Source organism: Piliocolobus tephrosceles, chromosome 5 (genome assembly GCF_002776525.5).
Source record: "Piliocolobus tephrosceles isolate RC106 chromosome 5, ASM277652v3, whole genome shotgun sequence".
In the NCBI taxonomy this organism is placed as follows: Eukaryota; Metazoa; Chordata; class Mammalia; order Primates; family Cercopithecidae; genus Piliocolobus; species Piliocolobus tephrosceles.
The window spans coordinates 134,105,968-134,132,469 of record NC_045438.1 but is presented as its reverse complement, the minus strand read 5'-3'; the positions used below and the strand labels follow the sequence as shown (position 1 = coordinate 134,132,469).

Below are 26,502 nucleotides of genomic sequence, written 5' to 3'. Positions count from 1 at the left end.
AGAAAGGAAAGGAAAAGAAAGGAAAGGAAAGGAAAGGAAAGGAAAGGAAAGGAAAGGAAAGGAAAGGAAAGGAAAGGAAAAAGGAAAAAGGAAAAAGGAAAGGAAAGGAAAGGGGAAAGGAAAGGAAAGAGGAAAGGAAAGGAAAAAGGAAAGGAAAGGAAAAAGGAAAGGAAAGGAAGGAAAGGAAAAAGGAAAGGAAAGGAAAGGAGAAAGGAAAGGAAAGATTTAGACACAGAGACACTATTTTCAAAGAACTATGGTTAACTTATTTATGTATTTATTTTTATTTATTTAATGGTTTTTGAGACAGAGTCTCACTCTGTCACCCAGCCTGGAGTGCAGTGGCATGATTTCAGCTCACTGCAACCTCCACCTCCTGGGTTCAAGCAATTCTCCTGCCTCAGCCTCCCAAGTAGCTGGGATTAAAGGTGCCCAACACCATATCCGGCTAATTTTTGTATTTTTAGAATGGGTTTCATCATGTTGGCCAAACTGATCTCCAACTCCTGACCTCAGGTGATCCTTCCACCTCAGTCTCCCAAAGCTGGGATTACAGGCATGAGCCACTATGCCCAGCCTATGGTTAGCTTATTTCTAGTGTGTCTTAAAAGAGGCTGCAGCACATCAAAACAATGTTTTTCTTGTATTTTTTTCTTTTTTCTTTTTAGTGTTTGTAGAGACAGGATCTCACTACATTGCCAAAGCTGGTCTTAAACTCCTAGGCTCAAGTGATCCTCCTGTCCTGCCTTGACCTGTAAAAGTGCTGGGAGGCCATGTGCAATGTACACATAGGTAATCTCAGCTATCCAAGTGAGAGGATAGCTTGAGCCCAAGAGTTCGAGATCAGCCTGGGCAACGTGAACCCGGGAGGCGGAGCTTGCAGTGAGCTGAGATCCGGCCACTGCACTCCAGCCTGGGTGACAGAGCGACACTCCGTCTCAAAAAAAAGAAAAAAAAAAAAAAAAATTAGCTGGGCACAGTAGTGCATGCCTGTGGTCCCAGCTACTCGGGAGAGGCTGAGGCAGGAGGATTGCCTGAGCCCAGGAGGTCAAGGCTACAGTGAGCAATGATCACAACACTGCACTCTAGCCTGGGCAACAGAGCAAGATGCTGTCTCAAAAAAAAAAAAAAAAAAAAAAAGTGCTTGGATTCTGTGTGTGAGTCACCACACCCAACCTGTATTTTTTTTTTTTAACCAACAATTTCTCTGTCTCCCATTTTGAGCAAATTCCCATATTTCCTACCCTATTTTTCAAAGTGGTATTAATGTCTCAGATAACCTAATGAAATTTCAGAGACAACCATCCTTCTGGTTGCAAAAAAAAAAAAAAAAATGAGCTTTCAAAAGAGCAGATGCTCACAGCTCTTTCCAACTACCTTGTTCTATTCAAGGATATACCTCCTCTAGCCTGTTGGAAATGACTGGAAGATTAATTAGAGCAGAAATAAAGTGATGAAGTAAAACTGTACAGGTGGAGACAATACTCCATCATATACAAGTCTAGTTCCTAGTAACAAAACCAATATTGGATTGTGTTTAGATCTCATTAAGTTATAGGTGGCTTAGAAGCATGAGACATAAATTCTTCTTCCTACTTTAGAGCAGGAGATACTTCACTAATGTTTGGTCATCACACCAGTACAAGAAAATGCTACATATCATGTGTAAGAGAAAGCTCGCAGTTACACAATCACATACACAAGCTAAAACATTTCCTTCTTATTTAACTATTAAGAAAATGAAAACTAGGCAAGGGAGGATTGCCCATTACGTACTTACCAGAATTTTGGATCCGCCATGTTTTTACAAACTGAGTATCAGGAGGTATTGACTCCCCTTCTCCTATGGTGACATCTTCAACAAAGGACATAGAGGGCACACTGATGTTTGGGCTCTCAAAGTCATAATAGGCGCCAATTGCTGCTTGGAGGTTCCTACAGAAAAAAGAGAAAAGGCAACAGACTTCAGTACCGTCCAGACAATATTATCCTGTTAAACAAAAGGAAAAAGCCTGTTTCTTAGGGTTTGTCACAGAACCTGAGGCTCCTGGCATACAAGTCTTTAAAGCCTTGTATTCTGGCTGAGGAACAACAGGAAAACCACCAGCACCAACAAATTTGTATATCACTTTCTTCCCACATAGAAAGTAACAAACATTAGTACCATCAGCAACAGTATGAGGATATCTCCCTTGTTACCCACAGGAAAATAAGAATGGGTAAAGAAATCAATTAAAAGAGATCTCTGTAACTATGGAATTCAAAGAAGCACAACTTTTTATTTTGTATTATTATTATTTTTTAATATTTTTTTTAAAAAGAGAAAGAGGCAGGGTTTCGCCATGTTGCCCAGGTTAGCCTTGAACTCCCGAGCTCAAGTGATCCATCCATCTCAGCCTCCCAAAGCGCTAGGATTACAGGCATGAGTCACTGAGCTCAGCCAGAAGCTCCACTTTTTAAAATAAAGTAATATGTGCACATTTGAAGTTTCATACAAAGAAAACCATGTTCTCTTTTTTCCCCAACACACACACACAGATATAACTGTTAGTATTACTTTATTAAATATCCTTCCAGAACTTTCTTATATTCAAGCAAACATCATATACAATCTTATTTTCCCTCTTTTTTATACAAATGGTAGCATAATATACAATGCCCTTTGCTTTATTCTCTTAATGCTTTATCTTGGAAACATCTCTGTTAGTACATAAAGAGCATCCTCATTGTTTTTTACAGCTGTAACCACTATACAGATGGATCATCATTTAACCAGTCGACTTTTGAGTTTGTTTCCAGTCATTAACTCTTTCATAAATATGTTTAAGCACACATAGTTTTGTATACATGCAAGTGTATCTGTGAGATAAATTCCTAGTAAGTGATACTGCTGTGACAGAGTTTGTGGTTTTAATAAATACATCCAAACTTCCCTCAATAAAAGTTATACACTAATGGTCCCGCCAAGAATATAGGAGTGTGCCTATTTTCCCCACTTGCTCATCAGTGGTGTTTCTCTAACATTTTGGATTTCTGCCATCTAATAGGTTAAAAAAATATATATCTCAGTGAGATTTTGAGAGGCTGAGTATCTTTTTACAGGTTTAAGAGCCATTTGTAAAGGCTGGGCTCAGTGGCTCACACCGGTAATGCCAGCACTTTGGAGGCCAAGGTGGGTGGATCATGGGGTCAGGAGTTCAAGATCAGCCTGGCCAACATAGTGAAACTCCGTCTCTACTAAACAACGTACAAAAAATTAGCCGGGCATGGTGGCAGGCACCTGTAATCCCAGCTACTCGGGAGGCTGAGGCAGGAGAATTGCTTGAACCCGGGAGGTCGAGGTTGCAGTGAGCTGAGATAGCGCCATTGCACTCCAGCTCAGGCAACAGTGCCAGACTCCGTCTCACAAAGAAAAAAAAAAAAAGAGCCATTTGTAGTTTCTTTTTCAGAAGTATCATTTTGTAAATGCTGGTGTTCTTTTTAATTACTCACAAATCCCCTTTCAACAGAAGGAACTACCATGTACATAAGCCAGAGTTCGCAATTGAGCAGAAGCGTGTGACTGTCAGTTTGGTTATCAGTGCCAGAAACCAAGGACCACTAAAGGGTTTCAGTAAGCTGTGTTCATTACAGAGATCAAGGAAATTGTTGGTAATTACATTAACTGCCTCTCTTCTGGTCTTACTCAAACCAGTGACATCATCTCCACTTCCCACACTATACAACAATCCAAACTGCATGTTTCTAAACATAATTCAACCATAAACCAACGAATCCACTGAGCTGTTTTTAATTATACATAAACATAGCATGAAACAAGCTCTGACAGTACACAACTGATCAACAGAAATGCTAATAGCAGCAAATAATTTTCTGCTGGGGGGGGGGGGCCTGCCTGCTCCTCCAGGTGCTTGCAACTGCCAGAAAGGAAGGCTATATTTAGAGCAGGTACCTGAGGTCAAGCCTCATGCAATGGTGGCCTGTCATATTAGTCAGTAATGACTGAAATTACAATGGCAATGGCCTGCCTATGATATATGTGCTTGATAACAGTTACATAAAGAGAGCTTCGCTGGGGCCAAACTGCACCTGTTTGCTTGACTAGCCAACACAAAGCTTGGACTTTAGTCTTCTCAGCAGTTTCCTATCTAGCTGACAGTGATCTAAAGTGAAGGATGTTTGTGACTGGCCAAACTTGGGGAAATCCAGCCCCTACCATCCACAAACAGGTTTAGAAGTACATCTGGAATTAGCATTACACTTACGGATCAGGGAGAATATGGGAGAAAAATAAGCCTGGTTTGCAATTTGCTCTTTTGAAAACATTTTGGAAAAGCTGTATGTCTACCTTTTTGAAAAGAGAATTTTTTTGCAGCAGGTCTTCAGTAAGTAGCCTGCTGAATTGTTTTCTGTTCACTTGGCTGCAAAATGTGTTTTGGAGGGAAGAAACTATTTGTGCACTCAGGACAATTGCCAATTCTCATCCCCAGGCTGTGTCATATTTCAACCTTTGGCTCTGCCATCAGGACAGGACTTCAAGACCACTGCAGTAGGAACAACTAGTAAATGGGAAAGTCAAGCTACCCAACTCAGGCAGATCCATTCCTATCCTCAAATCTCCTTTCACACATTTCCAACTTATCCCACAGTCAAAGCTTATTTGTATGTGTATTACACAGGTAATTCAGCCAAAGAAAGATTAAGAACCATTTTTAAACCCCAAACTGAAACTGAAAGCAGCGAACTGGAATCCTGGCAGGAAGGTGGAGAGGAGGATGACAAAGCAAATTCATTTCCCAAGTACAAGGCAGAAAGTGGACTTTAGCCCAAGTCAGCTAATCCATAAAGCAGGTACACAGCCACAAATTTGGGGTACACAGCTTCTCAGAGTTCAGAGCATTTAAATTACTGGCCCACTAGGCTGAGCAACAGCAGGCATAGATCAAACAGCTCCAATTCAGTGTCAGAAAGTAGACATGATAGCAGGTATTCTTGTTCAAAACAACATACTCAGCTATTATTAGCCAACAAGAAATTCTTCATGAAATGGAGCTGGCTGAGGTGATGCGAAAGGGAAAACACTGACCCAGCATTCAGTGCAGTCTAAAAGTTTAAACCTCCAGATTCCTTCAGTGTTTCTTTTCAAAAAAGGTTTAAATCTAATTTCAGATGGTTAAAAGTACCCTGAAGAACAAATGGAGGCAATGTAACAGTGAAAAGAAGCACAGATTAAGATAGATGCTGGTGCCAGATGTGGTGGCTCACGCCTGTAATCCCAACACTTTGGGAGGCAGAGGCAGGCAGATCACTTCAGGGCAGGAGTTCGAGACCAGCCTGGCCAACATGGTGAAACCTCATCTCTACAAAAAATACAAAAATTAGCTGGGCGTAGTGCATGCCTGTAATGAGCTACTTGGGAGGATGAGATAGGAGAATTGCTTGAACCCAGGAGGCGGAGGTTGCAATGAGCCGAAATTGTGCCACTGCACTCACTACGACCTGGGCAACAGAGTGAGATTCTGTCTCAAAAAACAAAAAAAAAGGTGGATGATATGGTAATAGTTGCACACTGCCAATATAGTTAATGCCACAGAACTGTATACTTAAAATGGTAAATTTAATGTCATGCAGATTTTACCACAATGAAATTTTTTTTTTTTTTTTTAAGAGTATGGTCTTTAGGCTGGGCGCAGTGGTTCACACCTGTAATCCCAGCACTTTGGGAGGCCAAGGCGGGCAGATCGCCTGAGGTCAGCAGTTCAAGACCAGCTGGGCCAACATGGGGAAACCTTGTCTCTACTAAAAATACAAAAATTAGCTAGGCATGGTGGTGGATGCCTGTAATCCTAGCTACTTGGGAGGCTGAGGCAGGAGAATCGCTTGAACCTCGGGAGGCAGAGTTTGCAGTGAGCTGAGATTGCGCCACTGCACTCCAACCTGGGCAACAGGGCGGGACTCCATCTGAAGAAAAAGAAAACTGTGATCTTTAGAGTCAGCTCCAACTCTTGGCTGTGGGGCTTTGAACAAGCAGCTAAGCCTCTCCTCATCAGTTTTACTCATCTGCAAAACTGAGTTGATACCACCTATCTCATTATAATGTTGGCTGTGAAGACTGCAGAGGCAATGTATGCAAATGTCCTGGTTGGCAGTCATTCATTCAACAAATATTTAATGAATGGGCATTTACCCTTGTGCTAGGCACCTGGCCTGTAGCATTAGGGATACAGCAAATTACAAGACAGGCATGGTCCCTGTCTTCAGTGTTTATAGTCTATAGCTAACCAGGGACATTCAAACAAAGGTAACTCCAAATGCCTCTCGCACAGAGGCTATGGGCCCAAAGCAGCTTTTCCTTCTTAGGGTGAAAGATGGGCTTGGTACACAGCACAGTTTCAACTGCATGGACAATGAAGTTAACTTGAACTGGAGAAGAATTTGGTGACACTGACATGTTTCCTGATGAAATACAACTCTGTTCAACCTTCATTTTATAGATGAGGCTACTGAGGCACTGACAGGTGAGGTTAATTTGCCCTAGGCTAGGCAATTATTAGAATTTAGAGCCATACCTACTCAAAAGTTTTAACCTACCCAGAATTTTCCAATTATATAACACTCTGAACATCTGATTTTTCTTAACATACTAATTACCATTATGAATTCTATAAATGAATTGTAACCCCCATTAAACTGAATTATTTAAAGAATTAATCTTGCATATATTCATAAACATAGAACATTTATTTTTGTTGTATATATACTTACATAAGGCAGTCTTTTTTTTTTTTTTTAATGGAGTCTTGCTCTGTTCCCAGGCTGGAGTATAGTGGTGCGATCTCAGCTCACTGCAACCTCCATCTCCCAGGTTCAAGCGATTCTCCTGCCTCATTACAGCCATGCGCCACCACGCTCAGCTAATTTTGTATTTTTAGTAGAGGCGGGGTTTCTTCGTGTTGGTCAGGCTGGTCTCAAACTCCCGATCTCAGGTGATTCACCCGCTTCAGCCTCCCAAAGTGTTGGGATTACAGGTGTGAGCCACCACGGCCGGCCCATAAGGCAGTCTTATGAAGAAAAACCACCTATATATTTATATGTGGCCAGAAACATCATTCAAAAATATGGTGGTAGAAAACAGTTAAGAAAACCAGTCCAGGTGTGGTGGCTCACACCTATAATCCCAGCACCTTGGGAGGCGTAGAGGCAGGTGGATCACTTTAGCCCAGAAGTTCGAGACAAGCCTAGGTAACATGGCGAAACCCCATCTCTACAAAAAAAAAATACAAAATCAGCCAGACATGGTTGCGTACACCTATACTCCCAGCCACTCAGGGGGCTGAAGTGGGAGGATTACTTGATCCTAGGAGGGTGAGGCTGCAGTGAGCTGAGATTGTACCACTCCAGCCTGGAAAACAGAGTGAGACCCTGTCAAAAAAAAATAGATAAAATCAGAAATAGAGAAGGAATGCCATTAGCTCAGATTCTCAAGGAAAAAAAAAAGAAAACTAGATACCTTTTCTTTCCATTCTCTGAACAAGTGAGAAACTCAAAAGAATACCAATTATTTATGAGAAAAAGAAAACTACCAACCTTATTTGGACACAAATTAAAATGGGAAACAGAATAACAAACCCATCTTATTAGGCATGAATGACAGCATCTTAGGGCTTCAAGAGATAGTTATCCTGAACCACAAAGGGTTTTCCTCACCTGGGGTATGCCAATAATATTGCTACTAAAGCCATGTACCCACCAAGAATCAAGAAGACATTACTATCTCTGAATGACCAAAAAGATAATTTGGCTGGAAAAAGGCTCAGCAAAATAGATGTTCTTAACCAGGGCCTTCCAACATTAATATGACAGGAATCTAACATGGAACACCAAAAAGAGGGGCCAAACATTACAAACTACTATGAATTTTAAAGCCTGGAAAGAAACTAAGACTTTCACTGAAACAGAAAGATGACTGCAAATAGGGAATTAGGGTTGGGCTAAAGGCAACTGTCAATACTATCAACCTAAAAATATACTCGTAGATACTCTTTAATATGTGAAGACAACTAGTAAAAAGAATTTGTGGAAAATCACATTCAGAGGAGGGACAAAGTTAACATCAATATTTTACCCACTTCTTAGAGCCCTATGGCGTCTAAAATTGTTTCACCTCTCTTCTTTTCCTGGCTATTTATTGATCCATTAGTTTTATTACTTTTTAGAACTGGTCCTTGTGTCTTCAGCAGCTATACCATTTTCCAAGTAGAAAATAAAAAATAAGCACTCTGCCACAAAAGAGAAAGGAAGTGGTGGCATTGTTTTATTATTGTATTAGGTAATAGTACGTAGTTATGTATGAGAATATCCTTGTTTTTAAAAGACACATGCAGAAACATTTAAGGATCAAGGGTCATATAATGTCTACAACTTTCAAATGATTTTTTAAAAGTCTTACATAAAGAAAGCAAATATGGCAAAAATGTTAATCATTGTGGAATCTAGGTGGCAGGCACAAGGCTATACACTCTACAATTCTTTGAAATGTTCTGTAAGGTCCAGGCACGGTGGCTCATGGAGGTGGGGGTACTGAGAAATTTGGAACAGGAACTGAGAAAGTTTCTCTCATAGTATCTGGTCTATAACTACACATTTGAGAGCTCTGGACAGTCATGGCTCTCTTCAACAGAGATAAAAGACCACTGCAAACATCTAGATAAAACACAGAGAAAGAAACCTAAGGTATTTCAAGTCCTTGAGTCTAGTTGTTCCTGAAGCACAAACATATTTCTGTGTTTGGATTCTGTGCAACATAAAAATATCCTAAATAATATCATTATCTAGTTTGAAGTAAGTTTGTTACTTTCAAGATAATAGGTCTGAATTAGTTCAAAAGTGTATAATGGCTTCTAGGGAGAGTTTGAATGGAAGGTACAAAGCCAATTAAAAGACACAGAAGAGAAGCTAGAGCACTAAGTTAAAACTTACCCAGATCTAGCAATTCCACTTCTGGGTATCTAAGAGAACTGAAAGCAGTTCTAAAAAAGAATATGCATGTTCAGAGCAGCATTATTCATAACAGTCAAATGGTGAAAGCAACCCAAGTGTCCACTGACAAATGAACAGATAAACAATATGTGGTGTATACATGTAATGGGATATTATTTAGCCTTAAAAAGGAAGAAAATTCTGAAACACATAACATTATGGATGAACCTTGAGGATTTTATGATATGTGAAATAAATCCATCACAAAGGCCAAATACTTATATGGAAAGTGGGTAGCTGTTTAATGAGTACATAGTTTCTGTTTTGCAAGATGAAAGAATCCTGGAGATTGGTTGCAAAATCATGTGAATATACTTAACACCCTACAGAATAGTACATTTAAAAATGGGTAAGATGGGCTGCGCACGGTGGCTCACGCCTGTAATCCCAGCACTTTGGGAGGCCAAGGCAGGGGGATTGCTTGCGCCCAAGATTGGTTCAGCTCGGGCAACACAGTGAGAACTCGTCTCTACAAAATTTAAAAGAAAATTAAAAATTAGCCAGGCTGGGACTACAGAGGGTGGTGTGCACCTATAGTCACAGCTACTTGGGAGGCTGCAGTGGGAGGATCCCTTGAGCCGGGAGTTCAAGGCTACAGTGAGCCCTAATCATGCCACTTCACACCAACCTGGGTGACAGAGTGAGATCTTGTCTCAAAAAAAAAGTTAAGATGGGAAATGTTAAGTATATTTTACCACTAAAGGACCATGACAGCTCATGCCTGTAATCCCAGCACTTTGGGAGGCTGAGGCAAGATGAGTACTTGATGCCAGGAGTTCAAGACCAGCCTGCGAAACAAAGTGAGACTCTGTCTCTACAAAAAAATTGAAAAATTATTTGGGTATAGTGGCACGTGCCTATAGTCCCAGCTACTCAGAAGGCTGATGGGGAAAGATCACTTGAGCCCAGGAGGTTGAGGCTGCAGTGAGCTGTTATCATACCACTGCACTCCAGCCTGGGTGACAGAATGAGACTGTCTCAAAAAAGAAAATGAAATCTAGATTTACATCTAAAATGAAAGGAGAGCACCTAAAGGTTTCTAAAATTTCTGTCTTTAAAATTTTAAACTTAAAAAAAAAAAAGAGAGAGAGAGAGACAGGGTCTCACTACGTTGCCCAGACTGGTTTTGAACTCCTGGGCTCAAGCCACCTGCCTTGGCCTCCAAAAGTGCTGGGAATACAGGCATGAGCCACCCCATCCAGCTAAGGTCTCTTTAAAAAGCAATTTTACTGAGGTATAATTTATGTGGCATAAAATCCACCCATTTCAATTTTACAATTCAAAGATTTTTAGTAAATTTACAGAATTGTACAACCATCACCATGTTTAGAATATCATGTTTCAGAACACTTTCATCATCCTAATAATGTCCCAGTCCCTGGAACCTATGAATACGTTAAGTTATATCGCAAAGAGGAATTAAGGGTGTTAATCAGCTGACCTTAAAATGGGGAGATTATCCAGAATTATCCAGATGAAACCAATGCAATCACTTCCTTAAGAGTGGAAGAGGGAATTTAACGAGAGAACCGAGAAACAGCAGTGTAAGAAGGACTCAGCTTTGAAGGAGAAACAGGGCCACGAGCTAAGGAATGCCTGTGGCCTCTGGAAGCAGAAAAAGGCAAGAAAAGATTCTTCAAAAGGAACAGAGTGCTGATGATGCCATGATTTTAGTGCGGAGACCATTCGAACTTGTGACCTCCAGAACTGCTAAAATAATAAATGTGTGTGTTTTTAAGTCACATGGTTTGTGGTAATGTATCACAGCACCAAAAACTAATATAATGGCTACACATTGTATTATTCTACTTTAGTGTATATTTGAAAATGTTTATCATATCAGAAAAAACTATGAACATGAAAGCAGAATAAAGACTGCAATTAAAATGGGGTTTTGTGGGATTTTTGGAGACAGGGCCTCGTTATGATGCCCAGGCTAGTCTCAAATTCCTGGGTTCAAGGGTTCCTCTTGCCTCAGCTTCCTGAGTAGCTAGGACTACAGGAGCATGCCACAGCACCGGGATCAAAATGGTGCTGTTTTTTTGCTGAGTCATTTCCTTCATAATAACTCTGCTTCCAAGAACTCAATTTGCCATCAAAGATACATATTTAGAAATAACTCCCATTCTTGTTGCCCCCTGAATTTAACTGTTACGGATACTTCCTGAAATGGGAAACAATCCCTAGGTTCAGTGTTAACTGAAATTTTTGAAAATGCTGGAACACTGGCCAGGGAGAGACATGAAAATATATGATACCCAAAAAGTCCCAGAATGACAAAATGTGATCGAGAAAGAGCTATCTTTAGAAACACAGTATCTATGGTTTGTTGTTGCTCATGAAACTTTAGGAAATGGTTTAAAATAGCAGTTATGAAATGATCAAATAAATCTATAATGAAGTATGGCTTTCAAAAGTTTGTTACCTAACAGGGAACATGGTCACAGAGCTATTTTCTAAAAAATACCTGCAACTTTTTGTTTTGTTTTGTTTTTTGAGAGAGACAGGGTCTTGTGCTGTCACCCAAGCTGGAGAGTGCAGTGGCACACTCACAGCTCTGCAGGTTTGAACTCCTAGACTCAGGCAATCATCCTGCCTCAACCTCCCAAGTAGGAGTACAGGTGCACACCACAACATCGGGCTAATTTTATTATTATTATTATTATTTTTGATAGAGATGGGGGTCTCAAACTAGGCATGGTAGCTCAAAGCCTATAATCCCAGCACTCTGGGAGGCTGAGACAGGAGGACCACTGGAGCCCAGGAGTTCAAGACCAGCCTGGGCAACACAGGGAGATTCCTTTTCTATAAAAAAATAAAAACATTAGCCAGGCTTGGTGGCACACACCTATAGTCCCAGCTACTCAGGAGGCGTGACCCCAAGAGGTCAAGAATGCAGCAAGCTGTTATTGTACAACTGCACTCCAGCCTGGGCGATAAGACGCTGTCTCAAAAAAAGAGAGAGAGAGAGAAGGAGAGAGACAGGGGTCTCATTATGTTGCCCACACAGGTCTCAAACGCCGGGCCTCAAGTAATCCTCCCACCTCAGCCTCCCAAAGTGTTGGGATTATAGCAGGCGTAAGCCACCGTGCCCGGCTGTTTTTGATTTTTTTAAATATAATAGAGAAAGAGTCTTGTTACATTTCACAGGCTGGTTTCGAACTCCTGGCCTCAAGTGATCCTCTAACCTTAGCTTCCCAAAGTGCTGAGATTACAAGCATGAGCCACCACGCCCAGCCTTCATTTTTTAAAAAGGAAAAAAATGCCAAAAAAACAAAATTATGAAACAACATTCCAACCTCTTGTTTCTATATACAGTGAAAAATGCATAGGCTTTAAAAAGAAATGCCACACTTCTGCATACACCTTTGATTAAAATACTTCACAACTGCCGGGCGCGGTGGCTCAAGCCTGTAATCCCAGCACTTTGGGAGGCTGAGACAGGCGGATCACGAGGTCAGGAGATCGAGACCATCCTGGCTAACATGGTGAAACCTCGTCTCTACTAAAAATACAAAAACTAGCCGGGCGAGGTGGCGGGCGCCTGTAGTCCCAGCTACTCGGGAGGCTGAGGCAGGAGAATGGCGTAAATCCGGGAGGCGGAGCTTGCAGTGAGCTGAGATCCGGCCACTGCACTCCAGCCTGGGCGACAGAGCGAGACTCACTCTGCCTCCAAAAAAAAAAAAAAAAAAAAAAAAAACTTCACAACTGTCTAATAATTCTTGCCTTTGAGATTTTCTGACAGTGTGCTTCAAAGTATCTTCTGTTTCATCTCTGACAAACAATGCCACATGGCATTTAAACTCTGACCCCCAACTCCACTCATTCTGCAGCCAACATCTCCAAGTACTCTGTAGACATATTTGGCTTCTTTCTAGTACATAGGTACCTTTAAAAAGCCATATACTTGGCCGGGAGCGGTGGCTCACGCCTGTAATCCCAGAACTTTGGGAGGCCGAGGCAGGCGGATCACTTGCTTGAGGTCGGAAGTTCAAGACCAGCCTGACCAACATGGAGAAACCCCATCTCTACTAAAAATACAAAATTAGCCAGGTGTGGTGCTGCATGCCTGTAATCCCAGCTATTTGGGAGGCTGAGGCAAGAGAATCGCTTGAACCCGGGAGACAGAGGTTGCCTACAGAATATATCCTATAAAAGTCCTGTTATACTTACAAACAATCTCACGTATTCTGTTAATGTTTTCATGTTCTGGGCAACCAACTCTTCAGATGACAACCAAGCAGGTTTGAGACAGCTCATCCAACTATGGCATTTCTTATGCACTCCAGAATAAAAGGACTTTTAAAAATAATTTCTTTACATGACACTGCATAATTATCACCAGTAAAATTACCAGCCCCCCCCATCAAAAAATCATAAAGCCATCCAAATATACATGGGGGGAAAAAAAAACTATCCAATCTGGTTTACAAAGAAAAAGATACTAAAAACTGAGAGGAAAAAACAAAATCTATCTATAGTTTATTCTGATTCTTCCTTAAAGAAAGATTAGTCTCTCAAAGACAGAAAAGCAGCACACATCCCCAAATAATGTAAACATAATGAAAGTGTTTAAGTAGTTCAAGCTTTACAAAGGTCAAGGAGATCTTTCTCAATACCCCTTCTTTGGATCCTATATAGCTGAAGGTAAGGCAAATACACTTAGGCTCACAATGTTAAACTAACACATGACCAAAATTTGGCTTTTTTCATCATGAATTCCTTTCATAACTCTAATTTAATATGTTCTATTTAAAAATTAATATATATATACAGAGGGACGCCAAATAATAAATGAAGATGGAACAACAAAATTAGATAATAATCTTTTTGCAACCACCTATGCAGTATCAACTCAGTCAAGGATTATCAATAGATACTAAAACAGTACGGAGGAAGACTGTTGGGAAAACAGAATATTCCCAGTCTGAGAGTCATCCCCACAGATTACTTATTAATTATTAAGGAGAAAAAAAGGTGGACACTATCTTAACCAAACATTCAATTTTAGCACAGTCAATAGTAGGACAAACTAACATAATATGCCTCCTGATGTGATGCAATAGAAGACACAGCATCATCTATGTATTATTTCCAACAAAATAATCTGACTCTAATCACGACTAACCAACAACATAGGACACTCTGACTGGCATGAACTCTAAAAATGTCAATGTCATAGAATACCCACAAAAGGCGAAGGAACTGTTCTAGATAGATGTTTAAAGAGACATGACAACCAAAGATAACATAGGATCCCTGAGAAGAACCTGCATTAAAAAAAGAAAGGTTGGCCGGGTACGGTGGCTCAAGCCTGTAATCCCAGCACTTTGGGAGGCCGAGATGGGCGGATCATGACGTCAGGAGATCGAGACCATCCTGGCTAACACGGTGAAACCCCGTCTCTACTAAAAAAAAAAAAATACAAAAAACTAGCAGGGCGAGGTGCGGGCGCCTGTAGTCCCAGCTACTCAGGAGGCTGAGGCAGGAGAACCGAGTGAACACGGGAGGCGGAGCTTGCAGTGAGCTGAGATCTGGCCACAGCGCTCCAGCCTGGGCGACACAGCGAGACTCCGTCTCAAAAAAAAAAAAAAAAAAAAAAGAAAGGTTGTAAAGGGCACTCTGGGGACAAATTTAAAACTGGGTTATATATTGGATAAAACTTTTGTTTCCATGTTAAACTCCTTTGGGGCGACAATGATACTGTAGTCATGTAGGATGATGCTCCTGTTCTCTCAGGATGTATTTGCTGAAGGGCTTAAAGGTGAAATCTCACAATCCTTGCAAGTTATCTCAAACGGTTCAGGGAAAAAAAAGTATAAAAGCTTGGCAGAACTCTCATACAATGCTGCTAAGAATGTAGAATGGTAATTGCTTTGGAAAACAGTTTAGCAGATTCTTTAAAAGCTACACATAACTTTACCATACAAATTAACAATTCCCTTCCTATGTATCTACCCAAGAGAAATTTAAAAATATGTCTACACAGTCTCACAAGTGAAATGTTCACAGCAGTTTTATTCATAATATAGCCAGTAAGTAAAAATTCAAATGTACATCAACTTATAAATTGACATAATGATCTGTGATCCTGTCTCAAAATACTCTCTCACATCAAGTAACATTCAGCTCACAGTGATGTTCATCCCTCAAATCGATAAACACATGCGTAATAGACTGAGATAACACCTACTTTTGTTACATGTTGCCACCCAAGACCTAAATAAACTGATAAAAAGTAAAAAGTGGCTAAAATAATAATAATAGACCCATCTACAAAAGATCATAAAAACAGTCAAGACTCAGCCTCATCCAAGACGCCTTCAGAGGCTACCTGTGAGAACTCTGAAACCTTCTTTTTTTCTGTTTTGGAGACAGTCTCACTCTGTTGCCCAGCCTGGAGTGCAGTGGCAGGATTATAGCTCTCTGCAGCCTAGAACTCCTGGGCTCAAGCAATCCTCTCATCTCAGCCTCCCAAGTAGCTGGGGCTACTATTTTAAAAAATTAATGCCTGGCTAATTTTTTTTTCTTTTTCTTTCTTTCTTTTTTTTTGGAGATGGAGTTTCGCTCTTGTTGCCAGGCTGGAGTGCAATGGCGCAATCTCGGCTCACTGCAACCTCCGTCTCCTGAGTTCAAGCAATTTTCCTGCCTCAGCCTCCCGAGTAGCTGGGATTACAGGCACCTGCCACCACACCTGGCTAATTTTTTGTATTTTTAGTAGAGGCGGGGTTTCACCATGTTGGCCAGGCTAGTCTCGAACTCCTGACCTCAGGTGATCCACCCGTCTCAGCCTCCTAAAGTGCTGAGATTACAGGCATGAGTCTTGTTTTTATGAGACAGTCTCATTCTGTTGCCCAGGCTGGAAGGCAGTGGCATGATTATGGCTCACTGCAGCCTCAACTTCCTGGGCTCGAGTGATCCTCCTGCCTCAGCCTGCGGAGTAGCTGGGACTAAAGGTGTGTACCATCACACCCAACTTTTTTTTTTTTTTTTTTTCGTAGTGACAGGGTCTCACTTTATTGCCCAGGATGGTCTCAAACTCCTGGGCTCAAGTAATTCTCCCATCTTGGCCTCCTGAGTGCAGGGATTAGAGGCGTGAGCCACCACGCCCAGTCTGAGGCCTTCTTTTGACAAGGCAGCTGTTGTGGAGGCTCTGCCCAAGAGAAACAGCAACAAACACCCCTCCCACCAATTGCCAGTCAAAAGACTTCCAGAACCACACGACTTGTGCATTGGTCTCCGGAACCATCAATGTGGTTGTTACTTTTATTACTGACTGTAATAATTGTGTGATAACATGAATAACTGTGTGTGAAGGCCTCACAATTAACCATAAATTCAAACATACATAAAATTGACTACTGAGTCATCTGACTTCAGACTTAACACACCTAGATACAAAACTAATTAACATAACACAAATAAGTAAACAAAATGTGGTATATCCATACCACATCTCAGCAAAAATGAATGATATACTGATATATGCTAAAACACAAATGAACATCATAAACACTGTGCTAAGAGAAACAAGTCAGATACAGGACTACACATTATATGATTTCCACTTAAAAAAAATGTGGAGAAAAGGCAACTCTTTTTTTTTTGAGATGGATTTTCGCTCTTGTTGCCCAGGCTGGAGTGTAATGGTGCAATCTCAGCTCACTGCAACCTCTGTATCCTGGGTTCAAGTGATTCTCCTGCCTCAGCCTCCTGAGTAGCTGGGATTACAGGCACCCACCACCACGCCTGGCTAATTTTTTGTATTTTTAGTAGAGACGGGGTTTCACCATGTTGGCCAGCCTGGTCTTGAACCCCTGAACTCAGGCAACCCACCCACCTTGGCCTCCCAAAGCGCTGGGATTACAGACATGAGCCACCCCGCCTGGCCAAAAAGGCAAATCTTTAGAGACAAAAAAGATTAATGGTTGCCTATGGCTGGGGGGGGGGGGGGGGGGGGGGTATGGATTAACTGTAAACAAAAAAAAAATCTTACTGGATTAATGAAAGTGTTCTAAAACTGGATTGGGGTGATGGTTGCAGACGGATAAACTTACTAAAAATCACTGAATTATACATTTAAAATGGGTTAACTTATGGTACACAAATTATACTTCAGTAAAGATAAAGCAAATGTGGCAAAATGGTGATAACTGGCGGACCTATGTGAAGAGTATACAAAATCACTGTGTTAGTATCTCAACTTTTCTTTGGTTAAAAAATCTTCAAAATTAAAAGATGAGAATAGGGCCAGGCACGGTGGCTCACACCTGTAATCCCACCCACTTCCACTTTGCAAGGCTGAGGCAGGCAGATCACTTGAGGTCAGGAGTTCAAGACCAGCTTGGCCAACATGGTGAAACCCTATGTCTACGAAAAAAAAATACAAAAATTAGCCGGGTGTGGTGGCATGTGCCTGTAGTCCCAGCTACTCAGGAAGCTGAGGTGGGAGAATCACTTGAACCTGGGAGGCAGAGGTCGCAGTGAGCCACTGCACTCCAGCCTGGGTGACAGAGTGAGACCCCATCTCAAAATAAAAAAAGAAAAGAAAAGTTAAGGAGAAATGATATACACACCCCCTAAAATTAGTGTTTCTAATTGCAGATTACCTAAAAGAGGTAAAAGACACAGCACAACTCTTGATAGATTTAGGATTAAGTAACAGAGATGCACACTGATCCCTAAAGCCAACTTTCATCCAAGGATTTGATTAACTAGCAATTTTTTCTCTACTTAAATACTATTTTTCCCAATTATACAAGTAATGCAAATTAATATAGAAAAATTTATAAATTAAAGTGAAAGCACAAAGGCCGGGGCCCCGGGTGTGTAATACCACCACTTTGGGAGGCTGAGGCAGGCGGATCACTTAAGCCCAGGAGTTCAAGGCAGCCTGGGCAACAAAAAATTCAAAGTAGCCAGGTGTGGTGGTATGTGCCTATAGACCCAGCTACTCAGGAGGCTGACGTGGGAGTATCAACTCAGTCTGGGAGGTGGAGGCTGCAGTGAGCCATGATCGCACCACTGCACCTCAAGCGTGGGTGAGGATCAAGATCCTGTCCCCAAAAAAGCAAAAATAAAGTAAGAGCATAAAGAAACAAAAACAACTAATCCCATCAACCAGAGATAACCATCTACAGTTTGTTCTTCAACCTTTCAGTCTATTTGGAGAAAGTTATCTGTATAATATATGTGGCAATAACACTGTCAAAACTTAATGGATCATTCAACTGGTATACCAAAAGGTTACATCATATCCAAAAAGCCATATAAATTGTAAGAATGAAAGGCAGAATAAAAACTTTTAGATGCAAATCCAGTACTTCCTTTCAGTTTCCAGTTAAAGACAGAAGGCTGAATGCATGCATTAGCCTCAGCTCCCTTCCTAAGCCCTCCTAAAATACAGGGATGGGGAAAAAGGCGTGAATTCACTAGGACAAAATGGTAACTGAGGCAACGTAATTAAGGGAACTGGGAAGCAGACAAGTGATAAATGACCTAGCCAACCTGAAGAAGTTGAATCTTCCTTAGCCAGCAGTGGGAAAAGCAGAGCAGCAACCTGGTTTACAGTAAGTATCCCAAAACAGTTCAGGAATAACCACATGTACAAAAACAGGAGAGGTTATACATCTGCTTAAACCCACTAGTTAGGCCTCAGATCCCCTAATGTAGTCACAACACTGCATAGCCCAGTGACCGCCCCACCCTGAAGGAAATGGGTGGGGCTGTTAAGCCCACAGTTAAACCCTATAGTCATAGTCATGCCCATGCCCACAGCTTCCACCCTTTTTTTTTTTTTTTTGAGATGGAGTCTCGCTCTGTCTTTCAGGCTGGAGTGTAGTGGCACAATCTCAGCTCATTTCAAATTTCGCCTCCTGGGTTCAAACAATTCTCCTGCCTCAGCCTCCTGAGTACCTGGGACTACAGGTGTGCGCCACCATGCATGGCTAAGTTTTGTAGTTTTAGTAGAGATGGGGGTTTCGCCACATTGCCCAGGCTGGTCTCGAACTCCTGACCTCAGGTGATCCACTTGCCTTGGCCTCCCAAAGTGCTGGGATTACAGGTGTCAGCCACTGTGCCCAACCCAAATCCTCTTTTTGTGTTCCACTCTTAAACAGGAGTATGCAGTGGGCCGGGTGTGGTGGCTCACACTTCTAACCCCGGCACTTTGGGAGGCTGAGGTGTGAGGATTGCATGAGCCTAGGAGTTCAAGACCAGTCTGGGCAACAAAGAGAAAACCTGTCTCTTTAAAAAAAAATTTTTTTCATAGGTGTATGTAGTCAAGAACCACAGTATATTTATGGAAAGCATCTAATATGAAACAAACAAAACTAAAGTAAATAAATAAAAAAACACAGCCAGGGACGGGGGCTCACGACTGTAATCCCAGCACTTTGGGAGGCCGAGATGGGCGGATCACGAGGTCAGGAGATGGAGACTATCCTGGCTAACACGGTGAAACCCCATCTCTACTAAAATACAAAAAAAAAAAAAAAAAAAATTAGCCGGGCGTGGTGGTGGGCGCCTGTAGTCCCGGCTACTAAGGAGGCTGAGGCAGGAGAATGGCGTGAACCCGGGAGGCGGAGCTTGCAGTGAGCCGAGATTGCGCCACTGTACTCCAGCCTGGGCGACAGAGCAAGACTCGGTCCCAAAAAAATAAATAAATAAATAAACACAATTTGAAGGAAACAAGGCTGAGATCACCCAGAAAACAAAGAAAACATTTGTCAAAAGGTAAAAAGAAAACATAATTACAGAACCAGACCAGAAAGTTCAATATCTGAAAAAAAAGGAGCTCCAATAAAGGAGAACAGAGAAAAGGAAGGAGAGGAAATTAAAGGATCAATTCAAGAAATTTTCCAATAACAAGAGAAAGGAGTTTCCAGACTGAAAGAGCTCACCAAAGCTGAACAAAATATATGAAAAATGAATGCTGAAATGCATTACCATCAAATTTCAGGACACTAGGGACGCAGCAAAGTTACCAAAAGTTTTCAGAGAGGGAAGAAAACAGTATTCATTCAAAGAACAAAGAGTCAGAATATTTCAACATTACCACTGAAAACACAGACAAAGGATCAGTGCCTTCAAAATTCTGAGAAAAGTATTTCCAAACTTAAAAAACTGCTCCCCAGCAAAACCTGGGATATCAGCTAAGTATCAAAGCAAGAAAAATTTCAGAATGCAAAAGTTTCAAATTTTATCTCCCTTACCCTCTCAGGAAGCTAAAAAAAAAAAAAAAAAATGGGGTCCAGGAAACAGAGGTTCCCATAAAGGCTGAAAGAAACCCCAGGGGTGAGATCTGTGCAGACCTAGAGCTCAACCAGTCCAGATCAGAGTAGGTCCAACGTTCTGGAAAAGAATCTTCAAAAAGATAAAACTGACAGAACATCTACAGTGTCAGAGCCTACTACTGAGAACAAATTTTATATATATATAGTTAGTAAGGAGTTTGAGGATAGTAAAAAAAGACTGAACAAACCAAAAATCAAGACAAGTATCACGCTCAGGGCAGCAAAATATTGTGTTGAGAAAGAAAAGTAATCCAAGAACACTAATGGCTCAAGTGTTGATAAACACTTAAACACTATGAGATAAACAATAAGACTGGTGACTCATGCCCATAATGCCAGCACTTCGGGAGGCCAAGGCAAGAGGATCATTTGAGCTCAGGAGTTCAAGACCAGCCTGGGCAATGCAGTACAAAGCTGTCTCTACAAAAAGTTTTGTTTTTTTGTAATTAGCTGAGTATGGTGGCACACGCCTGTAGTTCCAGGTACTAGAGTGGCTGAGGTGGGAGGATCGCTTGTGCCCAGGAGGTCACAGCTGCAGTGAGTTGTGATCGTGCCACTGGGTGACAGAGAGATCCTGTCTCAAAAACAGTAACAACCACACACACATACACACACACACGAAAACTGATTTAGCCAAATTACAAATAACTAAAATGGGAGAACAGGAAATGGGGTGAGCGAAACTGAAAATTACTATGGGTCAGGCAGAGGTCCAAATCTTTTTTTTTTTTTGAAACAGAGTCTTGCTCTGTCACCCAAGCTGTAGGGCAATGGTGTGATCTTGACTCACCACAACCTCCTCCTCCCGGGTTCGAGCAATTCTCCTGCTTCAGCTTCCGGAGTAGCTGGGATTACAGGCACACGCCACCACGCCCAGCTAATTTTTGTATTTTTAGTAAAGACGGGGTTTCACCATGTTGGCCAGGCCGATCTCAAACTCCTGACCTCAGGTGATTTGCCTGTCTCGGCCTCCCAAAGTGCTGGGATTACAGATGTGAGCCATCGGGCCCGGCCCCCAAAATCTTTATACTATCAATTTACCTAATTCCCATTTAACAACTGGTGCCCTTATGTTATATATGAGAAAACTGAGGCACAGAGACAGTAACTTGCCAAATGTCACGCAGCAGAGGCTTTGAACTTTGATCTTCACCACAACATTGCCTATCACAAAGCAAAATCCTTATCTCCCTGTGTAAAATCAACAGATAATGATTAAAGGTTAAAAAAATGGAGAGAGAGGTAAAAACCCAAAAATCAGTTGAAAGGATTGAAACAGATTGCCTCTGGGGAGTCAAGGAAGAAAAAGGTCTAGAACTAGAACCCCTTGTTGCTTTTAACAAGCCCACAGAACTACTTTACTCTTTAAACCATACATTTGTAATTTGGATAAAATGAAAATTAAACAAGGAAATGTACTTCCCCTTTAAAAACACCTTTAAGTAAACATTAAAACTCTTGACTTTCAGCTGGGTACAGCAGCTCACACCTGTAATCCCAGCACTTTGGGAGGCCAGGCAGGAGGATCGCTTGAGCCCAGGAGTTCACAACCAGCATGAGCAAGTTGGTGAGACCGCCCCCCCCGCCGCATCTCCACACACGTACACACAAAAAAATTTTTTTAACTCTGACTGAGGCCCTGAACAACTGGACATGCACACAAATGCAACTCAAGAAAAAGTGCAAAAACAGGCCGAGTGCAGTGGCTCACGCAAGTAATCCCAGCACTTTGGGAGGCCCAGGCAGGCTAATCACCTGAGGTTAAGAGTTCAAGACCAGTCTGGCTAACATGGTGAGTTTCACTGTCTCTATTGCCTCTACTATCACTGTCTCTACTACAAATGCAAAAATCAGCCGGGCGTGGTGGTGGGTACCTGTCATCCCAGCTACTCAGGAACCTAAGGCAGGAGAATCACATGAACCTGGGAGGTAGAGGTTGCAGTGAGCTGAGAAGGCACCACTGCACTCCAGCCTGGGCAACAAAGCGAGACTCCATCTCAAAAAAATAAATAGCAAAAACAACAACAAAAAAAGTGCAAAACAAGCCCAAATATATATAAGCATTTCATATATGATAAAGATGGCACTTCAAATCATCAGAGAAATGTATATTTTTCAATGAATGGGAAAACTGACTAATCATCTGGAAAATATGTTAAGATACTAACATTGAAAAAAATTCAGCTATATAAAATATTTATATGTAAATTATGCAGTCATAAAGAAAACATAAGTGAATTTTATATAACAGTTAAGGAAAGAATTATTTCTCCACCTCCCACCATGCCCCCCCCACACACACCGCCACCGCACTTTAAAGCAGAAATCAAAAAGGAAAAGACTGCTGGAGTCAATGTCATAAAAATTCACCCAAAAAGTGCCACACAGTAAAAAACATTATAAACCAAGTTAAAAGACAAACTGGAGGAACCGCAAAATCTAATAAACTATTTTCCTTAATATGCAAACAGCTCACATAAATCAATGAAGAAAATAACAACCTGAGAGAGGTAGAGAGGAAAATATACAAGTCACAGAAAACTACAAAAGGCCAATAAAGATATGGAAAGATATCTAATCTCATTCATAAATACAGAAAAACAAATTAAAATGAATACATTTTAACCCGTTAGGCCAGCAACAAGGTAAAGATACAGATAACTCTTCAGTTAGTTAAGAGTGTAGCAAAACTCTTGTCCACCAACAAAGTAGTGGTTAAATAAAATATGACCAACCACAATGGACATACCATGCATCCATTCAAAAAACAAAAACAGAAAACAAAAAACATGCTGTCCATAACATACTGTGAAATTTAAAAATCAAGTTTGAGAACATCATATATAGAGCTGGGCACAGGTGGCTCATCCCAGTAACCCCAGCATGTTGGGAGGCTGAGGTGGGATGATCACTTGAGCCCAGGAGTTCCAGACCAGCCCAGGTAACACAGCAAGATATTGTCCCTACAAAAAAAATGCTGGGCGTGGCAGCACATTCCTGTAGTCCCAGCTACTAGGGAGGCTGAGGCAGAAGGATCATTTGAGTCTGGGAGGTTGAGGCTGCAGTTAGCCATGATTCCAGGACTGCACTCAAGCCTGGGCAACAGAGCAAGACCCTTTCTCTCTCTCCATATATATATCCATACATATACATATATATACACATATATATGGAGAAAGAGCAAGTTTTTTTTAAAGACAAGGTCTCACTTTGTCACCCAGGCTCCAGTGCAGTGGCACGATCTCAGCTCACTGCAGCCTCGACCTCCTGGGCTCAAGTGATCCAACTGCCTCAGCCTCCCAAGTAGCTGGGACTATAGGTGCGTACCACCTCGTCCAGCTAAATATACTTTTTTTCAAAACAAAAATTTCAGTACATATATAAAATATAGCCATCACACACACAAAAGACATAAGACTTCACCAGCAATCAATGAAACACAAAATAAAACAAGTAACACCTTTTATCTATCAGATAAATCTACATGGTAAAGATAAAAACATAATTATCCAAAATCAGGCTTTCTACTGCCTGTTAAAATTAATTGGTACATACTTCTTGGCAATGTTTATCAAGAACCTTCAAAAGGGCATACCTTGACCTGCCAATTCAGCTTCTCAGAATCTGCCCTAAATAAATACATGGGTTTTATGTCACTATAAAAAAAAAAAATTGAAGGCTGGGCATGGTGGCTCACGTCTGTAATACTAGCACTTTGGGAGGCCGAGGCGGGCAGATCACCTGAGGTCAGGAGTTCAAGACCAACCTAACCAATACAGCAAAGCCGTCTCCACTAAAAATGCAAAAATTAGCCGGGCATGGTGGTATACACCTGTAATCCCAGGTACTAGGGAGGATGAGGCAGGAGAGTCACTTGAACCCAGGCGGCGGAGGTTGCAGTGAGCTGAGATCACGTTACTGCACTCCAGCCTGGGTGACAGAGGAAGACTCTGTCTCAAAGGAATAAAAAAAAAAAGAGAATTGAGAGATGAAAATAATGAAGTGAACAGAGATATTTATAATAGTGAAAAAAATCAATAAATGACAGATTAAGTTACAGAATACTCAAATAAAGGGATGCTAGGAGTCATGAAAAACAGATATGGAAAGATAAATATAATATATTTAAGTTAAAAAGTAGGATATAAAGCAGTATGTATACACGATTATATTTCAATTTGAAATATATAATATGCATATGAGTAGCTATATATGTATGTATATGAACACAAACTGACAAGTTATTAGCTTCTAGTATTACAAGCAGCTTTACTGTTTTTTGTTGTTGCTGTTCCCCAAAGTATAATGCCATTTATTAAAAACAAAACAGGCCGGTCACCATGGCTCACGCCTATAATCCCAGAACTTCGGGATGCTGAGGTAGGAAGATGCTTGCACCCAGGAATTCGAGGCCAGTCTAGGCAATATGACAAAACCCGTAAGGACAAAAAATACAAAAATTAGCCTTGTGTGGTGGCACATGCCTTTAATCCAGCCACATGACAGGCTGAGGTCAGAGGATCACTTAAGCCCAGGAGGTCGAGGCTGCAGTGAGCTGTGATCACACCACTGCACTCCAGCCTGAGCAACATAGTGAGATCCCGTCTCAAAAATAAAAAAAATTGTTGCGATTACAGGTGAGCACCACTGCATCCGGCCTGAGAACTGACATATTTAATATTACCTAATTTTACATTTTTAATTTTTTTTTTTTTTTTTTGAGACGGAGTCTTGCTCTGTTACCCAGGCTGCAGTGCAATGGTACAATCTCAGCTCACTGCAACCTCCACCTTCCCAGTTCAAGCGATTCTTCTGCCTCTCGAGTAGCTGGGATTACAGGTGCCCGCCACCATGCCCAGCTAATTTTTCTATTTTTTAGTAGAGACGGGGTTTTACCATGTTGGTCAGACTGGTCTTGAACTCCTGACCTTGGGTGATTCACCCGCCTTGGCCTCCCAAAGTGCTAGGATTACAGGCATGAGCCACAGCACCCAGCCCTAATTTATTTTTATTTTTCAACTTTTATTTTAGGTTCAGGGAGTACAAACATGTGCAGATTTGTTACATGGGTAAACTGCATGTCACTGGGGTTTGGTATACAAATGATTTCATCATTCAGAAAGAGAGCACAGTACTACCGGATAGGGCTTCATTCTGAATTTGTTGGGTTTTTATATCCAGCATTATTACTTTTACAATCAAGTATAAAAAAAAGAAATTTTGGCCAGGCGAGGTGGCTCATGCCTGTAATCCCAGCATTTTGGGAGGTTGAGGCGGGCGGATCACAAAGTCAGGAGATCGAGACCATCCTGGCTAACACGGTGAAACTCCACCTCTACTAAAAATACAAAAACACAAAAATTAGCCAGGCGTGGTGGCAGGCGCCTGTAGTCCCAGCTACAAGGGAGGCTGAGGCAGGAAAAGGGTAAGAACCTGGGAGGCAGAGCTTGCAGTAAGCCAAAATCACGCCACTACAGTCCAGACTCCGTCTCAAAAAAAAAAAGAAAGAAATTTCATTTCCCAAAAAGGTAAAGCTCTTCATGGAAAAAAGACAAAAGTGCAAGTTCAGTAAATTCATAAGATAAACACAACAGACCTTTAGCACATGAAAGTACTCATGAGAAATGACAAAAAAAGGGTGGGAGGAGGGTGAGGATCGAAAAACTACTTGTCAGGTACTATGCTTACTACCTGGGCAACAATCTGTACACCCAATCCCATGACACGCAATTTATCCATATAACAAACCTGCACGTGTACCTCCGAACCTAAAATAAAAGTTGGGAGGAAAAAAAAAAAAGGAATGGCAAAATACAAATTAAAACAGGATCACATTTTTTTAACCTATGAAACTGGAAAAAAATATTATGTGCTACATTGATGAGATGGTCAAAGAAATAGTCACTCGTTATGGTAATGGCACAAACACAAATGCGTCCAATCTTTATGAGGTGTAAGACAATCTGGCAATTAAGTATTAAGAGCATTAAAAGCCATGTTTATATTTAGCCCAGCAATCCTCAGCCCAGCAATCTAATTCTAGGAATAAATTGTAAGGAAATAGGGATGCAAGCAAAGATTTAACTACGAGAAATGTTCAACACTGAATTTACATTGAAAAAAAATTTAAACAATCTAGATACCCAACAAAAAGATTATTAATCATATC

At 41.2% G+C, this 26,502-nt stretch overlaps 1 protein-coding gene across 2 annotated transcripts in view; it reads right to left on the bottom strand.

Moving 5' to 3' along the window:
- ILRUN (inflammation and lipid regulator with UBA-like and NBR1-like domains) overlaps positions 1-26,502 on the bottom strand; it is a 114,314-nt gene that overhangs the window by 68,231 nt on the left and 19,581 nt on the right. For both annotated transcript variants that reach the window (XM_023212565.2, XM_023212564.3), the window contains exon 2: positions 1,781-1,935. In XM_023212565.2, the coding sequence (XP_023068333.1) occupies positions 1,781-1,935 (155 nt within the window). The remainder of the gene's footprint in view (positions 1-1,780; positions 1,936-26,502) is intronic.